Source organism: Phocoena phocoena, chromosome 5 (genome assembly GCF_963924675.1).
Source record: "Phocoena phocoena chromosome 5, mPhoPho1.1, whole genome shotgun sequence".
NCBI lineage: Eukaryota > Metazoa > Chordata > Mammalia > Artiodactyla > Phocoenidae > Phocoena > Phocoena phocoena.
The window spans coordinates 105,581,088-105,604,667 of record NC_089223.1 but is presented as its reverse complement, the minus strand read 5'-3'; the positions used below and the strand labels follow the sequence as shown (position 1 = coordinate 105,604,667).

At 37.3% G+C, this 23,580-nt stretch overlaps 1 protein-coding gene across 1 annotated transcript in view; it reads right to left on the bottom strand.

The window, feature by feature from the left end:
* The window catches only part of ARHGEF38 (Rho guanine nucleotide exchange factor 38), a 153,668-nt gene that overhangs the window by 104,812 nt on the left and 25,276 nt on the right, over positions 1 to 23,580 (bottom strand). The window contains exon 2 of the mRNA XM_065878263.1: positions 9,194 to 9,375. Coding sequence (XP_065734335.1) covers positions 9,194 to 9,375 — 182 coding nt within the window. The remainder of the gene's footprint in view (positions 1 to 9,193; positions 9,376 to 23,580) is intronic.

The following is a 23,580-nucleotide window of genomic DNA, read 5'->3' as shown; positions in this document are numbered from 1 at the left end:
ACTATTTTCTATGTAGAAAATACAAAACAGTCAACAAAAAAACCTCCTGGAACTACTAAGTGATTATTGCAAGGTTGCAGTTTACAGGGTTAACAGACAAAAGTTAATTGCTTTCCATACCAGCAATGAGCAAGTGGAATTTGAAATTACTAACACAACACCATTTACATTAGCATTCCCCAAAATGAAATATTTAGATATAGTTCTAGCAAAATATGTACAAGACCTATCTAAGGAAAGCTCAAAACTCTAATGAGCAAAATCAAAGAACTAAATAAATGGAAAGATATTCCATGTTCATGGATAGCAAGACTCGATATTGTCAAGATGTTAGTTCCTCCCAACTTGATCTATAGATTCAATGCAATCCTAATCAAAATCCCAGCAGTTCTTTTGTGGATATTGATAAACTGATTCTAAAGTTTATATAGTTTATATGAAAAGACAAAAGACCCAGAATAGCCAACACAATATTGAAAGAGAAGAACAAAGTTGGAATACTGATAATACCTGACTTCAAGCCTTACCATTAAGCTACAGTAATCAAGACAGTATGGTATTGGGAAAGGGACAAATAGATTAATAGAAGAGCTCAGAAGTAGATCCACACAAGTATAGTTAACTTACCTTTAACAGTGGAATAAAGGAAGTACAATGGAGCAAAGATAGTTTTCTCAAAAAATAGTGCTGGGACAACTGGACATCCATGTGTAAAAACATGAATCTAGATACAGACTTTACACCCTTCACAAAATTAACTCAAAACAGATCACAGAACTAAATGTAAAATGCAAAATTATTAAGAAAAAAACCTAAAAGATAACATAGGAAAAAACCTAGATGACCTTGAGTATGGCAATGACTTTTTAGGTACATCAACAAAAGCGTGATCCATGAAAGAAATAATTGATAAGTTGGACTTCATTAAAATGTAAAACTTCTGCTCCATGCAAGACAATATCAAGAGAAAGAGAAGACAAGCCACAGAAAGGGAAAAATATTCTCAAAGACACATCTGGCAAAAGACTGTTAAATATACAAAGAACTCTTAAAACTCAATAATAGAAAAACAAACGACCCAATTAAAAAATAGGCCAAAGATATTAATGGACACCTCACCAGAGAAGATATACGGATGACAAATAAACATATGAAAAGATGCTCCACATCATATGTCACTGGCGAAATGCAAATTAAAGCAATGAGACATCATTACACACCTATTAGAATGGCCAAAATCCAGAACACTGACAACACCAAATTCTGGTGAGGATGTGATGCAACAGAAACTCTCATTCATTGCTGGCAGGAATGCAAAATACTACAGCCACTTTGGAAGACAATTTGGTGGTTTCTTACAAAGCTAAACGTATTACCATATGATCCAGCAATCATGCTTCTTGGTTTTCACCCAAGTGGAATGAAAACTTATGTCCACACAAAACCTGCACATTGTTGTTTGTAGCAGCTTTGTTCATAATTGCGAAAGCTTGGGAGCAACCATGATGCCCTTCAGTAGGTGAATGGATAAATAAACTGTGGTCCATCCAGACAATGGAATACTGTTCAGCCCTAAAAGGAAATGAGCTATCAAGCCATAAAAAGACAAGAAAGAACCATAAATGCACATTACTAAGTGAAAGAAATCAATCTGAAAAGACTACATACTGTGTGATTCCAACTATATGACATTCTGGGAATAAGAGAGGATTTTTAGGGCAGTAAAAATACCCTCCATGATACCATAATGACGTGTCATTATACATTTGTCAAAACCTATAGACAACACAAAAATGAACCATCATGTGAACTCTGGACTTTGGGTGATAACAATGTGTCAATGTAGGTTCATCAGTTGTAACGAAACTAACACTCTGGTGGGGGATGTTGATAATGGGGGAGGTTATACCTGCGTGAGGCCAAGGAGTATATGGAACATCTCCCCTCAACTTTGCTGTGAATCTAAAAGTGCTCTAAGTCTTAAAAAAAAAGAGTAGCTGGGTACAGTAATAAAAAAAACAGGAGGGCAAAAATTGCATGGTTGCCTATTAAGCAAAAGTGAATGACTATTATTTCTGACAACAGTAAAAGTCTTTTAGTGAAGGTGACAGCTAGAGAAGACAATTTTGACAGGAGTCCTATGACACTTAAAGATTTATGACAATAGATATTTGCTCACCTATGATTTCCTCTATTTGTTATGCAGGCAAAGTTTTAGTAAATAGCTTTGAGAAAACTAATTTATCTACCTATCTATAAATGAAAGCTGGGTATATTTTAATAATTACTAGATAAAATACTTCTGCCTTGGTTCTTTTATCTTGTATTTCAGTGAATTATCATGACTGTAATTCTGTTCTTTGTTCAGTGAGATTGGCAAAGTTTCATTTCACTTCATTATCTGAATTCCTCTTTTGGAGAAGTGGGTGTCTGAGAGCTGGGCTGGGGAGGGGATTAAGGAGGCGATTCAGACAGCACTAAGAGTAATCTCAGAGAGTGCATCCAAGGAGCAAAACTAAAATTGTGAGACGAGCAGGCTGTCCAAAGGGTCTGCTGCCCAGCCTCTGTGCTTTGTATAACTCCTGGGAGCAGCTTTCAGGGAGAAAGGCAGCCAGGCCCTGGATATTGAGGTAGAACCCAGATTTGAGGGGTCAAGACAGACACCAGGAATGTCCAACCAGGAACCTCAGATGAGAAGGCAGAAAATGGAAGCCTGAGAAATTCCCAGAACATATGCTGAAGCTAGAGTCCCCTTTATATAAGACAGCAATGGACTCATTCTGGTGAGTAGGGAGCCATTTAAAATACAGCAAACTCCTAAGGAAAATAAAAATCATTCACTAAACTAAAATGTAGTAACTATAGCTTAAAATTCATAGGACATCAATTGGGCCATGGCCATCTTTCTGTTATATACAGATTTTCATGACATTACAGTATTTGAACAGTATTTTTATTATCATTATACCCTCCTTCTCCCTGTCCCCCTTCAGAGATACTTTGATCTGCTCTGTGTTCTCTCCTCACACATAAGCTTCTCTATCAGGGTTGATATCATAGTTTAAGCTATAGCAACTTCACTCAAGTAGGGGACAGGAGCAGGAAACTGATTCCCTGGGCCCCGTGGTCCCTTCCCTCCCTTGCCCCTTTGAAAAAAAAAAAAAAAAGGACAAGTTAAAGTTTTGTCCCCTCTAATTCCCTGTCTTTCATGTTCTCCTATTCCAGGCCTCCCCTCACCCACTTTGGACACTGAGGGAGAGGGTTTTGGTAGGATGTCAATACGGTGTACTATAGGTCACATATATCACACAGAAAAATTGCCATCATGACACATAGACTTGCATGATAATACTTGTGGGCACCATTTTCCATCAAGGGGCTCTGCATACAGAGAGAGCTTGATATTGTTCTCCTCAAATTTATGGGCCCTCAATAAAGAAAATAAAGTATTTTCCATTTAAATTACTTTTTGTTATTTATGGTTTAAAATAAAACATGTAAATATATTTCTCAGGGGGAAGAGGTTCCATAAGGGTATTTATGGTATGATTACAATTTCACAAAATATTTGGGTATATCTGTATATACCTAGACAATAAACCAAAATATTTATAGTGCTTATTTCTAAGTGGTGAAGCTATAGGTGATTATTTTCTTCTATATATTTTTTCTAATAAAAATTACTTACAAAATTGCTGCCGTAAAGGGTATCCAATTTTTTTTTTTTTTTTTGCCGTACGCAGGCCTGTCACTGCTGTGGCCTCTCCCGTTGTGGAGCACAGGCTCCGGACGCGCAGGCTCAGCGGCCATGGCTCACGGGCCTAGCTGCTCCGCGGCATGTGGGATCTTCCCAGACCGGGGCACGAACCCGTATTCCCTGCATCAGCAGACAGACTCTCAGCCACTGTGCCACCAGGGAAGCCCAAGGGTATCCAAATTTTAACAGAAAATTCCAATTGAGCTCTTGTCAGTACAAAATTATTTGTCCTTTTTTCAGAAAACGCAAAATGTCAAGTATAATTCACACAATTAGATCAAATATGAGTGAATCCAAAATAAATACATATAACTTTCTTATTACATAGATGAAAATTGACTAAATGTGTATTCAAATATATATACATAAATAGGATACCCTTGGAGGGGTAAAAAGAAGCTGGTAATGGTGTTTGCCTCTAGAAAAGGAAACTAAATAGCTATAAAATGTTATCGTGTCCTTGAGATCTTTGGTATTTTTGTATTATGTGAATTTTACAAATAAAACAATAATTAAAAACTAAGAAAAGTAAAAACATGTATTTAAATTTCTCTAACTATTATTTTCAATCAGTTTTTGGTCCTTTCCTTACACATAAAATCATTTTCCATGGTTAGGTTAATTTACTCTGGTTTTGATTTAGTTTGACTTTACTGCCAAAAATGTAGAGTCTCTTCTATAGCCCTATTTGGATAATAAATAATAGGACCAGTTTCCCACCAAATGTCTCAACACTGAATGTTGTGGATAATTTTTGCCTTCTTTGCAAAACCTCTCACAATGCTGTCACTAAAGAAGATGTAACAGCTGGATTTGACCCTGCTTTCAGTTAGGTGAAGTTTTGTTTATAGAAAAGCCTTGAAATTAAGATCAAGTTTTATAACTACAATTATCACAAAACAGGTGTTGGTCAAGCGCTGGGTCCGGACATTCATTTGTACCCTGATTCATTCATGCAAGTTCACTCAGAGCAGTGCTTTTCTCAGTTTTCAACTTCCTTCTTCCTGTATTCACTTTTATAAACTGACTTGTTTCTTCTGGGACTGAAAAGACATGGATCAGTTGCGTAGAAAGAAGACATGGAGGAAATACAACGCAGAAAAGACAGTCTTCTCAACAAGAGAAAAGACATCCATCAGATGACATCCCAAAGTCCCTTCCAGCCTAGCCTGTACATGTAAAATATTTAATTATGTTGCCTCTGGTTTAGCTAAGCACAGTTTGCAGACCATTTCCATGGTAACATGAAAACTGTATGTGTTAATTTCTAAATTTTGACACTAACTGATGACAGGTGGCTTGTGTGCAAAGCCCATGGTACTGAAATGCTTAGGAGGAAAGGAGGACATGAAAAACCTAATGAACAATGAAAAAGTGGTAAAGTTAATGAACTGGTGGCATAAATTAACTACCTCAGCACACATATAAATGTTTATAAGAATCATCTGAATTCCTGAGCATTTATTTACTTAACCAAAGCTTAAAAGCATTAAGAAGTGGGGAAAATGTTGATCAGACATGAGACCTTAGAAACCTCCCACTGGTTGCTATTACAACATTAGTGGAGAGGACATACAGATTATTGGACTGAAGTTAAATTCCACGAGGAAGGCAGAGAGCACTGAAAGATAACTAAACAAAGGGAAGTGCCAGATGTGAAAAATCAAGAAGCTATAAGCAATCTCAATAGCATAATAAAGGAAATATGAGTTAGAGTTACGAGAACAGTAATTCAAAGTATTGAGAGCCAAAGTTAAACATGCCCAATAAATAAATGACATGTCACCATAATGGAAACATTTTATTTTACATGGTCTGAAACACCAATTCTTAGAATTGCTCCTAAGAGTTACACAGGAAGCAAAAATTAAGAAAGACAACAAAAGTGAAAACACAAAAAAATTAGAGAGCATACACAAGAGTATAGCTCAGCAACGGCATGTATATTGGTGACACCAGTTTAACGCACCAGTGTAGTAGATGGTGTAAAATTGAGAACCTTTTCATTCTGAATAAACATCTTATTCCATTTGATACAAAAATGGATTATGAATTCAAAGGGACGTATTTTCTTATATATGTAGTCTTTTTTATATTGATCATTAACTCATCACAGGGACAGAACTTTGGTAAATTGTGCTTATTTTGAAACATGTCTTAATCACCTTTGCTTTTATACATATTAAATACTTCATATTCAACTTAAAAAGAGAAAGAAATAAAGATAGAGAATATAGACGACTCTTTTAGGATCAAGAGAGAGTTTGTGTTTTTGTTTTTTAAGATAGACAATGATGAGAAAGATCCAATAGGGAGAGTAAAATCAATTATGCAGGACAGAAAAAGGACACTGTCAGGACTAAAATTCTGGAGTAAGCTTGAGGGGGTAGAATCCTGCATTAGTAGAGAAGTTTTTTGGCCAGGTTATATGGGTAGAGATGCAGGTAGTTTGGTAGACTTGGTGATGGAAGTGTGTGAACCTTCTTACTGTGTCTATTTTCTCAATGAAATGATGGAAAAGTGTGTTAGCTGAGAGTTCAAAGAAAAGAGGGAGTGTTTGAGATGTGAGGAGCAAGAAAAAGATGTGAAAGAATACTTTCAGAGACATTACTGGGGGGCCCACATGAAGGAAATGGTCATGAATTTTAAGAGATTGGTTCAGCTGCATGGATAAAGGTAGAAAGTAGGCAGAAAATGGAACTTCATGGAGGGCAGGTGTTTTCAGGCAAGTAAATGGAAAGAGAGAGCAAAAAGGGAATTGAGTTCATCTGCAAGGAGTGATTTTTAAAATGAAGGACCCATGGGAACTAAACCAGGTGTGGGCTTGATGAACATGTGAAAAGGCAGTGATGAGCTCAGTAGGGTGGAAGTCCTGACGGCATCAGGCAATTGTCGGCTATAGCAGCAGGAGTGAGCTGAAAGAGAGGACATGGGGGTTAGAGAACGGTAAGCCTGGAATTCTGATTCTGAGGGTGTGAAGTTATTGATATTGATGGTTGTAGGATGTGGCCCTGGAACGAGTGGCTGAGATGGGGTTGAGGAAAGATTGCTGGATGTAAACCAGTCAAATAACTGAGTGAGAGGCTGGGAGGCTGCGTGGATAGTTTGCCTGAATATTGAAATTACCAAAAATGGATGGCAAAATTAGGTAGAGAGAGAGAGAAGTTATGGAGACATGGAGCTAGGTTTAAATTTTTTCAAAGATAGGAGTGACTGGTTAGGACTGTACCGTAAGGGAGGGTAGATTGTGGTAGAGTCTAAAGCCACGTGCATTTAAAATCAACATTTGAATAATTATGAATAATAATTTGAATAATAATTATTCAAATAATTATAGATATCTATTCTGGATATCTGCCAGAATAGAGGTTGCATCAGTGCAGCTAGTTTATATTAAATGAAAAACACACCAAAAATATTTTTGTATATTTAGCAATGAAACTTGAGAGCAAATTTTTATCATGACCATGAATGTTATTCCTACTTTTACAGAATTACTAAGAAATTTCCAGATTCAGAAAGTTGCCTTCTAACTTGAGAACTGCAAGAGGATTAAATCAGAATACTAATGAAGTGTTTGGAACAGGACCCAACAAATAGTAAGTACCTAATAAAAAGTCATGAGGGAAGAAAACTAAAGATGACTCCCTATGAGGAAATATGCCAAGCTTGCTTTGCCACTTGTCTTTATACATTGTCCTAAACCAAACAAAGAAAAAAAAAACCTTTTATATCAAAGGTCACCTTGATCTACACTGGTTTTCCCTGATTTGTAGACCAGACACTTTTTCTATTATTTCTGAGAAGCGTCTTGTGCTAAGAAATACAAACTTTGCTTCTGGATGTTGTAAGTACTGGGGGAAAGATTGAATAATTGATGCTGGAACTATTGACTCACCATATTTTTATAATCATGGGGTACATGTTACAATGCCAAACCCAGAATCCACAAAGTTGGATATATCTGACCACTTAAACATGGCAAAAACAAACGAATAAACCATAAAGAAGGTTTTGACTTTTTAACCTTAATCAAGGTTAGAAGGCAAAGGACAAACTGAGAAAATTAGCTTCAACGTGCGGGGTTGAAAAAGAATATCCCTAATGTAAAAAGAGGTTTTATAAAACAATAAGAAAAAGACAAGCCATAATTTTTTTAAAGGGCAGACATGGATATGAATAGGGATTAAATGAATAGAAATGGCTGATGAATATATAAGAAGATATTTGTCAGAAGAAATCGAAGGCACCTGGTCTTCATTGTTGTTTGTAAAACCAATAATGCTCAGCTTTAAAGAGGCTGCAGAGAAGCACCCTCTCAAGCAATATTAATGGGAATGAAAATTAGAACAGTATCAAGTTTTTGGTTGTCAGTTGGCAATCTTTATCAAAATCCTAAATATGCATATCCTTTGACCTAGCAATTCCACTTCTAAGAATTTATTCTATGCAGATAAGGTGACGGTACCCAAAATATGTGTGTCTCCACATCAGTAACAGTAGAAAACCATTGCAAAGTGTTAGAGGCCATGAAAAGATACACCCAACAGACTGCTGAATGAAACAAGTATGTTACAAAGTAGCATGTGTGGTTCTGATTACATTTATGTAAAAATATATATGTGTGTGTTGATATGAAAGTATCCAAACTGCTGTCTGAAAGGATGTTCCCAACCATGTAAATAGCGATTATCTTTGAGTAGTGGAATTTCTGATCATTTTTACTTTATGTTTTTGTTTATGGTTTTTGTATATTGTTTTAATTGTATATGAGGACCACTTACCGCTCTAGTGACCATATATATATACACACACAAACATCCGTGTATCTTTACTCTAATTGCCTGAAAGAAATTCCCTGAAAAGGCCTTGATTAAAAAGGAGGAGAATGATTAACTTACAAACACCTCAAGTTTTGTCTGAGGACAGTCCTATCAAAGAGAAATTTTTTATCTTACATTCAGATTAATTTCTGTGTTGAATTTTACTTAGTTAATAGTCATAAGTTTAATTGAGCTCTCAATGTAGGGGAGAAAAAAAAACCACATTTTTCTCTTCTGAAACCTTGACTTCTTTGGATCAAATTAAGTGCGTTGTTCCTAAACTGCTAAAAACTCATTGCTCACATTTTGTTAGCAGTTCCACAGGAATCCAAGAAAGAACACATTGAAATTTCAAAATGGCAAAAGCTGAGTTTCCTTTCCCCCATAGTTTAGAATACAGTTTCCTTGACTCTGGGTGTCCCTGTGTTGACAAAGTCTGAGTCTGAGCATGCCTCTGCTAGCTCACACCCAGGGCCTCAGGGGCGGAGGCCCATCACTCCACCGTCGCTGTGGCAGAGGGTACCCTGATGCACTTGAGTGCCGATTTCATGGTGCTGGTGATCCTGTTTAGGATATGGGTGGCGGCAGGGGGGACCCTCAAAGTTGCATTTACCTGTTTGTTCCTCAAGGGCTGAACCACTTCTCGAATGCACAGGTCTAGATCATTGAGATAGTCTTTTTCTGTCTGTATCAGCTCCTTGATGATTTTCGAACGCTTTGCCATCATTCTCTGATGTTCCTTCTCCTGAGTGAGGGTCTCAGCCGTGGAACACCCAGCCTGTGAGGTCATCTTTTCTGTTAAATGAAAACATGTACGTGTGAGGCATTCTGTTGAGATTTCTGGTTCCTTCATTACAAACAACGCCACTGCAGGATTATTGTTAGCAAGGGAAAAGGCTTAGAGTGTCTTCACGTGTGTTCTTGGGAAGTGATGTGTGGAAGTTTCCCTTAAGGTTGGAATCCTATGAAACTATGAGAAGGAAGAGGTGTGAGAATGAATACTTCTAACAGGTCAGTTAAAAAATATTTGACACAGGGCTTTCCTGGTGGCGCAGTGGTTGAGAATCCACCTGCCGATGCAGGGGATGTGGTTTTGTGCCCCGGTCTGGGAAGATCCCACATGCCACGGAGCGGCTGGGCCTGTGAGCCATGGCCGCTGAGCCTGCGCGTCCGGAGCCTGTGCTCCGCAATGGGAGAGACCACAACAGTGAGAGGCCTGCGTACTGCAAAAAAAAAAAAAAAAAAAAAAAAAAAAATGACATGTCTAGTCTTTAAAATATCCCATTGCTACTATATTAGGTTATAAACCTGGTCTTCAGCTAGAGATAAAATGCATAAAATCATAGTTCAGAATTTCTTTTGGACACATTTAAGTCAAGGGAAGATTTTTAATTAGTAAGTGGAACACCTTCCAATTTTGTCTCTATTATTAAAAATAATTGCCCCTCATTCTCAGTGGGTGGTACACAAATCTCCATGAAATGGAAAACAATTGTACATGATTGAGATTTGTCTTTCAGTTCACAGTTAGAATCTCTGATGAGTGAGGCAATGGTAGGTTAAACAAATTTCAACTAAGATTTTTCACAGCTCATCTTCAATGGGATGCATATCTTGTTATTTCAGAATACTTGAGCTGCCAAACGGAAATTTAATTAAAAAAATCACAGTGCTGAGGAGATGTTGAGATAAATGGGAAGCCTCACATGTAGCCAAGGTTTTATATAAAGTAAAATGTAAGAAAGCTAAATATCTTCAAGGATGAGCTTCCCCATGGTGATGTAAAATTTTGGAAGCCACAACTAGGTCACAGATGAAATCAGAGCAGTGACAGATAGTGGGGCAGTGTGTATGTGTGTGTGTAAATGGATTTGCTTCAAGCCTGATGTCATCACAAACTTAATTTTCATTGTAGTCTCTAGTTGCAGAAGTAATTTTATTTCCTTTAAAACTAATATGATTCTAGTAACTGATGTGTAAGACATCTCTAATGCTGACACTACTTCCTAAGGATGTAGAGCTTTACAAAAGGGCTTAGAAAGACTCTGTATGGGGGAAAAAGTGCACAGATCACACTTATGGAAGTGGAAATAAAGAGAGGATGTTCTCTTGGCTGACCCCAGAGCTAAGATAACTGGAGAAATACTATCATAGCAGAGTTAATGGTTCAATGGAAAGAGACTGCCCCTAGAATGTGAAGAGACACTAAGAATAGCGAGCATTCCTCTGTCCCTGGCCCAGTCATTTCAGGAGTCCCGACAGAGGCTTCATAATCAAACCTCGGGAAGCATACTGTGGTGGTAATTCCAGCATTAGTTTGGAAGGTGCACTAGATTGGCCTTTGGACAATCCTGACTTGCAGGTGAATATGCTTCTGGGTCATTTGCCTGGAAACTATTCTTCCTTCATCAGGAAAGAAGAAGGATTTGACCAATAGCACTTAACAGCACATGGTTTTACAAGGGTTAGGCCATTCAGTGCCAGAGAAATAATCTACATAAGTTATTGAAGAAGAGAATCATGTAAGGAGCCTTCATATCCTGATCTGTGTTATGAGAATTTTGGGGTTCTTCCTAATTTATGATACTTTTATTGGAAGGTATAAGAAGCCTGTCTCTCAGCACCCCAAATTCGACAGGAAGAGTTACAATTAGGCGTCACTATTATGAACTCTTCTGGATATAAAAGAGAAAGGCAGGTCACTGGCGAGGAGAGATGCAGTGAACAGGTTGTATTCACAAGTGGACCTTGTGACCTTTGGGAGCCTACCTTTGGCTGCTCCTTCTAAAAGGTTGGGGCTGGAAGTCAGAGGGCAGAGAGGGGAGTGATGGGGCTTCTCTTCTCCTGGGATATATAAAACAGCTCACAGACAGAAACTTCACTAGTAGAGAGCTGGCAAACCAGTATGGATAGTATTCAATTATTATTTAATATTACCTCAAAAATAAAAGGGGCACTGCTGAAAAAATGTTCTAACCGATGTCTGCTTTTCCAAGTTCTAAACATTTTGTGCCTTACAAATAAGGGGGGCCTAGCAAGGAGAAGGGAGTCTTTCCTGATCTTTGGCCAAGAAATATTCCAAAAATACATTCTCGGGTTCTTTTTAGTTCTCAATTCCAGGACTCAATTACTACATCAATTTAACTTATTTTATAGATTTCTCCAGTTGCTGCACTTTAAATGTACAATATCAGATTTTATTAATTAAAAATTAGATTTTCCAATCCTGCTCAATATCTTGTTAGGAATCAAGTTAGGGGGTCACAGGGGTGGAAATAAAATGTCAGTCAAGATACTCAACTTCAGAAACTTCTCCCTTCAGGGATAAAAACCTGCTTAGAGAATTCAGAGTGGAGCAATCTTGAGAGCTACCTTTGTTTGTTCTTTTGACTCAAATTTATTGTGGGAACAAAGACTTCCGGTCATTTTCCGATTGTTTCTGGAAAACAATCATTTTCCCATCGGGTCTCTAAACACGGGTTCTGTTCGCATTTCTTAAACCAACAAACTGCAATGCATTGTGGGTACAAGCTTTGTTTTTATAAGATCCTTCTCAACCTTTAAAACGTTTACATTTCAGTTATACTACGTTTTTACACATAAAACTACTTGTAACACACGAATATGACCAATATAGATCACCCAAATCAGCAGTCAGCCATAATAATCTTTTATTTCTAGACAAAGCAACAGAGGAGCTACGTATTTAGGAAAGAAGGAAAAATAAATCTTTAGGAATGACTATTTTCCAGTAGTTAGCATAAACTAAAAGACTGTGTCAAAACTAAAGGGAAATGGAGGCTAAAAGGACATTCAGATAGTTTTAACTGAAATATGCTACTGTGAATGAAAACGGTACCACGTAAGTGACCTCCCCTTGCCCAACCTCTTTCTTTTACCCTCGAGCTTTATTTTTCCAGCAGTGATGATAAATTTTCACTATTCTAGCTACAGATTTCATGAGTAACATATGTGGAAATTCCTGGCCAAGAAAGTTTATGTAAAAGGAGTTTGCTGCAGTTTGGGGAAAGGATAACCAGACTTAAGATCACCTCTGCCACTGTTCACAGAGAGAACTTGGTGGATTAAAAAAAAAAAAAAAGTACTTATTCTCACAGAGCCTCAGTTTCCTCATCTGTAAACTAGGAATGAAAACCATCACAGGGTTATCATAAAGACTGAATTAAATGAGCAACGGTATGTGGAAACTCCTTAAGGTCTTTAAAACCACATAAATGTTAGTTATTTCCACAGACATGGGAATGACAGGGTTCTTTCTCTCAGCTCTTGAACTTTTCCGCCCCTTAGGGCAAACAGTTATCTCATTATTTTATAGTTATCAACTTGTCAAGAAAAATGCATGACTCCAAAGTGGGTGGACAGCTATGTTCAGATAGGAGAGGAAGAGAAGGAAAAATAGGGGCATCACCCATGGAGGAAATTCAGAATAGAGCTGGTGATTGGAATCCTGGGTAGCTCTCCTAGGCTGGGAGTATGTGTGGGGAGAACCCTGGTCTTCTAGAGAGATGAAAAATCACCTGAAGGTACGGGCATGTCTGGGGAGGACTGATGACAGTCTCCACGGAGAGCCCACGTTTTGCTTAGAGTTCATGTGCACTCTTTCTGCTTTGCTGTTGTTGCTAGTGCTGCTGCTGCTTTGGGGTGGGTTTTAAGGAGAGGTGATTGATTTAATTCTATCAAGTTATAGGATTATATATATTTTCAAGGTTAAGTGTCTAGACTTTGCACCACACTTCCTGGATTCAAACTCCACCTCTAACATTAGGTATGTGACCTTGAACAAGGTATTTAACTCTTTGTGCATCGATTTCCTCATCTGTAAATTAAGGGTAATATTAGTAAAACCTTATAAAGTGATTGTGAAGATAAAATGAGTTAATGTTTGTTAAACATAACAGTGCTTGGAAGAACAGTAGATATTGTGTAAATGTTTGCTATTATTATTAGACGCAATTCCTGTTTATTAACTGTAATATAATTTTCACTGTATTTTTAGCTGCATTCCAGTTTAGTGTATAAACTTCCCAAAATATTTTCATGCACATATATATATATACATATAGCAGTTAATTTTTTTTTTTTTAACAACATATACTCATATACATGTTCCTCTACAACTTGCTTTTTCAACTTTAGCATTACATGGTGGTAATTTTGTTTGGTAAGCATGTATATATATACATATATCTTTATTCTTTACAGTAGCAATATAGTTGTCAGACACTGCTATTTGCCTGTCCAATGTCTATTCTCCCATTTATCTTTTATAAATTGAACCCTGAATAGATAAAAATGCTTACTTCTTAGATTCTTTTTAAAACTATGTCTCATTTATGGCAAAAGAGAGATGTAAGCAAAAATCTGAGAGAGGTTTCAGGAGTCTGTAAAAAGGCAAACTTGGTTGGGATGCCCCTCCTTCCATCCTTCACCCCTTATGTTTCTTGCCTCTTTTTTATTGCCCGGAATGTGGATGTGAATCCTGAAGGTGCAGCAGCCATGCTGGAACCATGAAGTACTAGCCACAAAGATTAAGACCTATACACAATGGATGGCAGTGTATGGAAAGATGTAAAGAGCCTCCTTACTCCTAGACTTCTTGAATAAGACACATAAATTTCCATGTGTTAAGCCACATTTTTCTCTTGTTTTTAGGAAAGTTTATTAGTATATGACAGAGATTTTGGTATCTAGAAATTTAAGTGCTGCAAATAATGCAACCTGTAATGTGAAAGTGGCCTAGTCGGGGAGGAAGGATACCAGGAAGACATTTGTAGTCTGGAGAGTTGGTGACCATTACCATCCAGTGGCAAAATATTTGGTAAATCTATATTACCGCATACTAAGGCATATAATTAGAGTAAATGGTAGAAAAAATCAAAATGTTGGCATGGTCTGATTCTTCCTTGCCATGTTCAGCAAAATCATACAAATGAGATATGAACTCAGACCATGGCTAGGCAATCTATTAGGAGAGATAAAAGAAAACACCTAAAAAAGATATTATGCTGGTGGCCCGTAATTTAAATAGGCTGAAAGCCCCAAAATTGGATTGAAAATTCCATCCTCAAAGGGAAGCCCAAGAGATAGCTTTAACAGGAGGTAAGACTGGTGCCTCAGGGCTTCCTCTTCCTTGAAGAGTTTTCTGTCATTCCAGAGAGGGAAAGCACACCAGCCTGGATAAATTTGAGTGGTGTCTGAAAGACTCCCAGTGGCCATCAGGCTAAGGGCTTTCTATTAACATCAAATCCCACCTTGCTTGAGCCTCAGCTGTGAGTCTGATTCATGGATATCTGCTAATGTCCTGTTGCATGTCTTCATGGAGAAACTTCTGGGCTTCAGAAAATATCTCTGGATATCAGTGGTCTTCATACCTAGACATTAGTGGTCCTGACTTCCCTTTCCACTATTGATACACTTTCTCCTGGTTTCTATAATCTGGATTCTTGCTCACTGTAGTAGGCAGAAAATGGACCCCCAAGGATGTCTACACCTTAATCCTTGCAACCTGTGAATATGTGGCCTCACACGGCAAAGGAGACTTTGCTGATGTGATTAAGGTCACAGACTTTGGGATAGGGAGATTATCCTGATGGACCCAATCTAATCACATTAGCCCTTAAAAGCAGAAGAGAACACAAGGAGAGGTGAAGACTGAGAGGGACCTGACCCACCAGTGCTGGTTTTGAAGATGGAGGAAGAGGGGCTAAGGGCTAAGGAATGCGGGTGGCCCTTAGAAGCTGAGAACACCCTTTGGTTGATGGCCAGCAAGGAAATAGGTACCAACAACCTAAAGAGTGAGGAAAGGCTTCCCCCCTCAAACCTCCAGAAAGGAGCACAGATCTACTGACCCCTTACTTTCAGCTGTGAGACTCTAAGCAGAGACTTGGCCACTCTGGACTTCTGACCGACAGAAACTGAGATAATACATATGTGTTAGTTTAAACCACTAAATTTGTGGTGATTTGTTACAGAGGCAATAGGAAACCAATATCCCCACATAATCTAATCCCTGAAAGATCACGGTCATTGTTCAGACTGGTCATCTTAAGAACTTGAACTACATGTAAGTTTCCTCCCACCTTTCAGTGTTCCTTAAGGAATCTTCCCAAGCTACTAGTTCAAGATTGCCTGTGCCACAATAGCTTGAGTTTCAGTAGTGAAATAAACATGAGATTGTCAGTTAGACTTTTTCTTTCAATATAGTTCTTTTCGTCTTTGTCTAATGTCTTGGTTTCCAGTACAAGCCAGAAGAATCACACTTGGAGGATAGGTACAAGATTGTACAAATGTTTTCAGTTAGAGAGACATCAATAATAAACCAGACAGTCCTTGTGTTCTAATGCATTATTGTCTTGAATTCAGTTTAATAGTTTCCCTAAGCAGCCACACAATAGCTCAAGTGGTAGTTCCAGCTGTGGCAGTGGCTCTGAAGGTCATGGCAGTGACAACAGCAAAGAGAAGAAATAAATGACTATAGAAGAAAGGCACACCACTCCAGGTATATTTCACAAATCATGAAAAATGAATCCCAGCTTGACTGGTAGAGATTCAGAGACATTTAAAAACACCAGATAAAACATTTAAAAATATTTTAAATGAATGAATAAGACTTCAAAAATGTGTAAAAAATTCTCTGAGGGCTGGAGTAAACTTTAAGTGCAGTCCAAGGAAGTAAGTGAAGTTAAAAACCACCAAATACCCTGGAGACATCTACAGACACTGGTGTCCTAAGAGGATGAGAACTTCGTGTGTCCACAACGAGGAGACAGGACATGGTGGAGATGAGATCTGGGCTAGGTTTCTGAGCAGCAGTTCGGAACCTGATTAGAGAAATAGCATAAAGCCAGGAACAGAAAGGAAACACACTCAGGAAAAGGTGAACTAGTTCAGTACAAATAATGCTCCAAAGGGAGAGACATCAGTAAAAATTGTCTCAGCCATACCTTTAGGTGATGTTAAAAAAAAAAAGGGGGGGGGGCAGGAGCGAAGGTTCCCTAATAATTCAGGGACAATAATTGGCTCTCATATGGGTTTGGAGCCTGGATTCATTGAACATTTCACAAATGATTATTAAGGGCCTACTATGAGCCTGAAAGTGTTCTAGGAGCTGAGGATACAGCAGTTTAAAAAATATTGAAAAAAAAAATCCATTTTCTCATGGAGATTAAATTTTAGTGGGGAAAGAAGAATATAAATAAGTTATTTAGTATACTAAAAGGTAATAATTGGTATGGTAAAAAAAACACAGCAATGAGGGCCTCTAGGAAATGCCCAAAAGGTATGCAATTTTAAATAAGATGGTGGGGAAATTTTCTAATTAAGCAAACACTTGAAAGGAGACAGAGAGTCATGCAGGTGTCTGGGGTACATAGTTTTCCTCAGAGGAACCAGCCAGTGGAAAGCTTTAAGGTGAGAGTGTGCATGCCCTGTTCAAGGATCAGGAAGGAGGCTGGTGTGACTGAGGTGGGTAGATAGCTGGGAGGGAGTAGGAGAGATGAGAGGAGAGGGCAACATTGCAAGTATTTTAAACATTTAAACATCTTTGTAGTGATGCAGAAAAGGTAAAGGCATTGGAGTAATTTAGATGTTTTTCAATTAAGAATACACGTTAACATTTCAAGAACAATCATCACAATAATAGAAATAGTATGTAAATTTTCAAAACCAGTAGAGGCAAGAATGTAATGAGGAAAAAAGTAATTCAAAAGACGAAAAGAGAAAGACAAATATAAGGTACATCCATATATATGAGCAATTATAATAAATCAAATAGCCAGATTATCAAGCTGGATTTAAAATAAAGAAAACCAGCTACAGCTATGCGCTGTTTACAAGACAGAAAACATAAGCACATAGAAAGTTTGAACGTAAAAAGTAAAAAATAATACTGAGCAAATACTAATGAAGAGAAAGATGGTAAAGTTATCTTTATTCCAGACAAAATAAACTTGGAGGCACTCCATAATGATTAAATGTTCATCAGAATGATATGAAAATTTTAATTTTGTGTGTACTGAATAATATGGTTTCAAAACATATGATATAAAAAGTGAGAGTTGTAAGCAGAATTTGACAAACTTTCCATAATAATGGTATTATAAACATAGTTCAATGACAGGCCAGTTAGGATGGAAAAATGTGTGCTCAAGAATTGGAGATTTCACATTCTTTTTAAGGACAAACATAACCTTTATGAAAATACACCATATTGTAGACCATAAAATTTCAAAGAATCAGTACATAAGAATCACAACTACAATGCAATTAAGTTACAAGTAAACAACAAAAATAAAACTTAAGCTCATTTGTTTAGGAATGTTAAAAAAAACCCTGCTAAATAACTAGTGGAAAATAGAAGAAATCACAAAAGCAAGTAGAAGATATTTATTCTGAAAGATAAGAAAAATATTACATGTGGAATGTCACTTAAACATTGCTTATGGAAAATGTATAGCTTTAAGTTTATATATAAGAAAGGAAACAAGACTGAAAATTAATGATTTAAGTAAAGAAGTAAAACAAGGGAAAATATATAAGCCAAAAGAGAACAAAAGAAAGGAAATTAAGAACAAACTTTTAATGAAATTGAATAGTTCTTCAACTCAGGCTTCAAATAATTCCCACAGATATGTTGCAAGGAACATGAGATCACACAAAAAAATTCCTAAAATATACAAGGAAACGAGGTATCATGAGTCAGATACAGGAAAAAAGACACAATTTTACCCAGAAAGCCTTAAAATATTGGAATTATTAGAGATACTTAAAAAGTGTATTTAGTAGGTCTATAAAAACAGAGTGGTTTGAACTTATAATCAAGAAACAAGAGAAAAACTATGGAGAACAGTATGGAGGTTCCTTAAAAAACTAAAAATAGAACTACCATATAACTCAGCAATCCCACTACTGGGCCTATACCCTGAGAAAACCATAATTCAAAAAGAGTCATGTACCACAATGCTCATTGCAGCTCTATTTACAATAGCCAGGACATGGAACCAACCTAAGTGTCCATCGACAGATGAATGGATAAAGAAGATGTGGCACATACATACAATAGAATATTACTCAGCCATAAAAAGAAACAAAATTGAGATATTTGTAGTGAGGTGGATGGACCTAGAGTCTGTCATACAGAGTGAAGTAAGTCAGAAAGAGAATAACAAATACCGTATGCTAACACATATATATGGAATCTAAAAAAAAAAAAAAAAGGTTCTGAAGAGCCTATGGGCAGGACAGGAATAAAGACGCAGATGTAGAGAATGGACTTGAGGACACGGGGAGGGGGAAGGGTAAGCTGGGACGAAGTGAGAGAGTGGCATGGACTAATATATACTACCAAATGTAAAATAGCTAGCTAGTGGGAAGCAGCTGCCTAGCACAGGGAGATCAGCTCGGTGCTTTGTGACCACCTAGAGGGGTGGGATAGGGAGGGTGGGAGGGAGACACAAGAGGGAGGGGATATGGGGATATATGTATACATATAGCTGATTCACTTTGTTATACAGCAGAAACTAACACAACATTGTAAAGCTATTATACTCCAATAAAGGTGTTAAAAAAAACAACAAAAAAACAAGAGGCTATAAAAATGATGAAGTAGATTTTAAAAGAATGAAATAAAACTTTGAAAAGTAAAACTCATAATAATTAAAATTTAAAAGCTTAATGGACTACAAAACCCAGTGAAAGGATAAGACAGTAAATTAGACAAAGCTGAAGAAATTAATGGAACCAAGCCAAAGAAATTATACACAATGCAACAGAGTGAAGTGAAGAGATATAAAATATGCAGCATAGGTTGGGAGACAATGAGAACTGGATGAGGTCTAACAAATGCTTGACTGGAGATCCACAGGGTATGACAGAGAATGTAAGGAAGAGGAAATATTCGACGTGCCAATTACCAAAGACTTCAGAAATTGTGGAAGACAGTAAGCCATAGAATCAGAAATTTTAATGAATTCCAAACAAGATAGATAAGATTAGAAAACCACACCTAGACACAGCATTTTGAAACTTTGAAACAATAAGAATAACTAGATCTTAAGAGCATGCAGTAAGAAAAGACAAATTACCTACAAAGGGTTAATAATCAGACTAATAGCTGCTCTTACAACAACACTGACACAAGCCAGAACATAGTAAAATATGCCTTTAGAGACCTAAGAGAAAATAGCTGTCACCTTAGCCTAGCAAAACTTTCTCAAAAATAATGGTAAAATAAACACATTTTAGAAAAACAAGATCTTAGTTTACCACCAAAAGAGCCTCATAAAAGGTAATTCTAAAAGATGTACCTTACTCAGAGGGCAAATGGTCCCAAATGGAAGATTGAAATGCAAAAAGGAATAAGATGGAGATGAAGAGGGAAAGATAAATCATATGGAATATTAATCCAGGAAGAAGGACACCTGAACAGGTAGAGAAAAATAAGCATGTGTTAGAACAATAACCAATAAAATTAACAAAATTTTCTAGTCTTTCTAGTTCTGAAATATTTAATTGCCTTTTACACTTTACATGTCATAAAAAGGAGCACACCTAAACATATTATAAAGAAATTTCTAAATTCCAAGGATAAAGAGAAACTCTTACGAGCTTCCTGAAAGAAAAATTTCAGGTGAGACTAGGACTTGAAGTAAATTTCTTATGTGCAACACTGGATGCTAGATGACATTGGAATCATGTATAAAGAATTCCAAGAGAAAAAGATTTTGATCTTGGCCCCCTTGTTATTTATAATTTAGGTTAAAAGACCACTGCTTTCAAGTACAGGAGAATTTGGCAAATAGCCACCCTTGTAATCTCTCTGAAAACATTACTTTAGTAAGAGTGCCAGTTAAATGGAAATAGGACCCAAACATCTCAGAATAGCAGAAGACAAAATATATAAGAAAAGAGGTTTCTTGTAGAGACTCACTCTCTTCAAACTCCCAATGAAAACATTCAACAAGTAACAGGATCCTGCTAGAAAGTTTAGAAATATTCTTGCTTTGAGGCTAAGAGCTCTCTGGAGAGAGCAGAGATGGATAAATACTCACTATTGCGTCTAGAGAAAAAACAAAGGTTTAGAGGAGCTTAGAGCAAAGACCGGAGACGAACAGCTCCTTCTGCTGCCCAAGAGGGTCCTATGTAAGTCAAGGAAGGGAAACTAAGGTGAGCAATTAGAGCTGGTATTTTATCAAGGCAGAACTAATGCAAGAGATAAAAGAGAACATCAGTAAGTATGAATGTAATGAGACTGAAACAGATGCAAATAGAACAGACACACACACAAGACTGTCTGGGTCTATTAAATGTTTTTTCTCAAAATTTAAAATTTATTATAGTAAATTTAAAAAGAAAAAGAGTTTCAATGTCAGAAGCAAGTCATCTTTCAAAATTCAAAGTGGTTTGGATTTGGAGTGCAAGACAATTTAAACAAAATGGACCTTCTCTTAAAAAAAAAAACCTTATGGGAGTTAAAAAAAACTCACATAAAAAGGAAAGCTTATAAAAATGAGGAGCTGCAGTATAAACAGCATAACTGAATACATCTTTGTTCCGAATATTATACTGGTGATGGAATGACCTTCATAGTCAATTATATCCTTGTATCTCACTGGTGCTTGGCCTATACATCATGTGCAGTGCACATAACTAATGCACTTTAGCTTGGCTTCTTTCTATCATGTCCCACATGTGCACTGCATCAAATTTCCTGGCAAAAATGTTATTTCAAGGTCATGTGTATAATAAAATGTTCTCTTAGTGTCACAACAATATTATTTCTCCACTGACAGTATCATTAGAATGATTTCTACACTGATTAATACTCACCTGCCAATTCAAATAGAAACATATGTTGTGGATAAAAATAAGTCACGCACACCTTCTCCCTCATAAAATATAAAGACTAAAGTGACTTCTTGGTGGAACTCAATATAAAACATCAAAATATTTCTGAAGAACCAGGAGCTAATCTGAAGACTGTGATTCTCATTTCAATCATTTTAATAATAATGTTTTCCTCTTATACAAAAATGTTCTTTTTTCTCTTATTTTTTTAATTGGTAAATATATGAAACATAAAATGTATCATGTTAACTATTTGTAAGTGTGTAGTTCAGCAGCATTAAGTACATTCAGATTGTTGTGTAACCATCACCACCATCCGTCTCCAGAAATTTGTCATCTTCTCTAATGGAAACTCCATATGCATTAAACAATAACTCCCCATCTCCTCCTCCCCCCGGCCTCTGGCAACCACCATTCTACTTTTTGTCTCTATGAATTTGGCTACTCTAGGTACCTCATATAAGCAGAATCAGAATATTTGTTTTTTGATGAATGTTGTTTTTCACTTAGCATCATGTCTTCAAGTTCTTCCATGTTATAGTAGATGTCAGAATTTCCTTCCTTTTTAAGGACGAATAATGTTCCATTGTATGTATAGGCCACACTTTATTTATAGAAGTATATATTCTTAAAAAATAATTTTGATATTAAAGCATTATACACTATGACTGCAGTTATACTAATTATATTGTGATAGCCTATGAGAGCAAGTTATCAAGCATCTATGATGTACCAACTTAAAAATATATACATTATCTACAGTCTTCCTCATAACACTAGAAGTGGGATACCACACTAATTTTACAGATGAGGAAACTGAACAGAGTGGCTCACAGAGTATGGAGAAGTGATGGGATTCAAACCAGACATGCTTAGCTCTGAAGCCTGGGCTCTCTTCCCTCCTCAGCCTGTCTGCTTATGCTATGATCAGGGTACATTGTGTTGTATGTAGTGGAATTGTGCTAGGCAGGCAAACATACAGTTCAATTCTGACCCTGCCATCCACTAGTTGTGTGACCTTGGCCAAGTCATTTGGACTCACTAAATTGCCTCATCTGTAGAGGGGGAATAAGAACAATCGTGATAGTAATGATAATAAAACCTAACATTTTGAGTACGGTCAGCCCTCTGTACCTGCAGGTTCTGCACCCAAGGATTCAACCAATTAAGGATTGAAAATGTTTTTCTTAAAAACATTCCAGAAAGTTTCAAAAAGCAAAACTTGAACTTGCTGCATGCCCCGCAACTATTTACATAGCACTGACAATATATGAGTAATCTAGAGATGATTTAACATATACAGGAGGTTGTGTAAATACTATGCCATTTTATATAAGGGACCTGAGCATCTGTGGAGTTTGGTATCCACATGGGTCCTGGAACCAAATCCCCATGGATACCAAGGGATGACTGTTCTCACTTTGTGCTAAATACTGAGCCTGTCTGTATTAGCTCTTCAATCCTCACAAAAAACACTACATAGATTTTTTTATTCCCTTTATTTCCATGTGAAGAAGTGAAACACGGGTTAAGGTTAAGGCCTAAGGTCACACCACAGTAAGTGGATTCAAACCAGAAACTGAGTCAGTCTGGCTCCCAAACCTGCATTTTAACTATTACTTGCTGCTAGGAGGTTGTAAGAATCCAGATAAAGCAGGCCAATTGCTGAACTCAGTGTCTGACTCACAGAAACCTCTCAAAAAATGTAAGTCAGGCTTCCCTGGTGGCGCAGTGGTTGAGAGTCTGCCTGCCAATGCAGGGGACACGGGTTCGAGCTCTGGTCTGGGAGGATCCCACATGCCGCGGAGCAACTAAGCCCGTGAGTCACAGCTACTGAGCCTGCGCGTCTGGAGCCTGTGCTCCACAACAAGAGAGGCCGTGACAGCGAGAGGCCCGCGCACCGCGATGAAGAGTGGCCCCCGCTCTCCGCAACTAGAGAAAGCCCTCGCACAGAAACGAAGACCCAACGCAGCCAAAAATAAATAAATAAATTTATTTTTTAAAAAAATATAAGTCATTATTTTCATGACCATGATTTACTTGCCATTTTTCTAATATCTGGTTCTGAATGGCAGCATCTGCTTTTCCTCCTTTTTTTTTCCCTCTTGGAAATGTTCCAAGGGTGGGAGGAGAGAT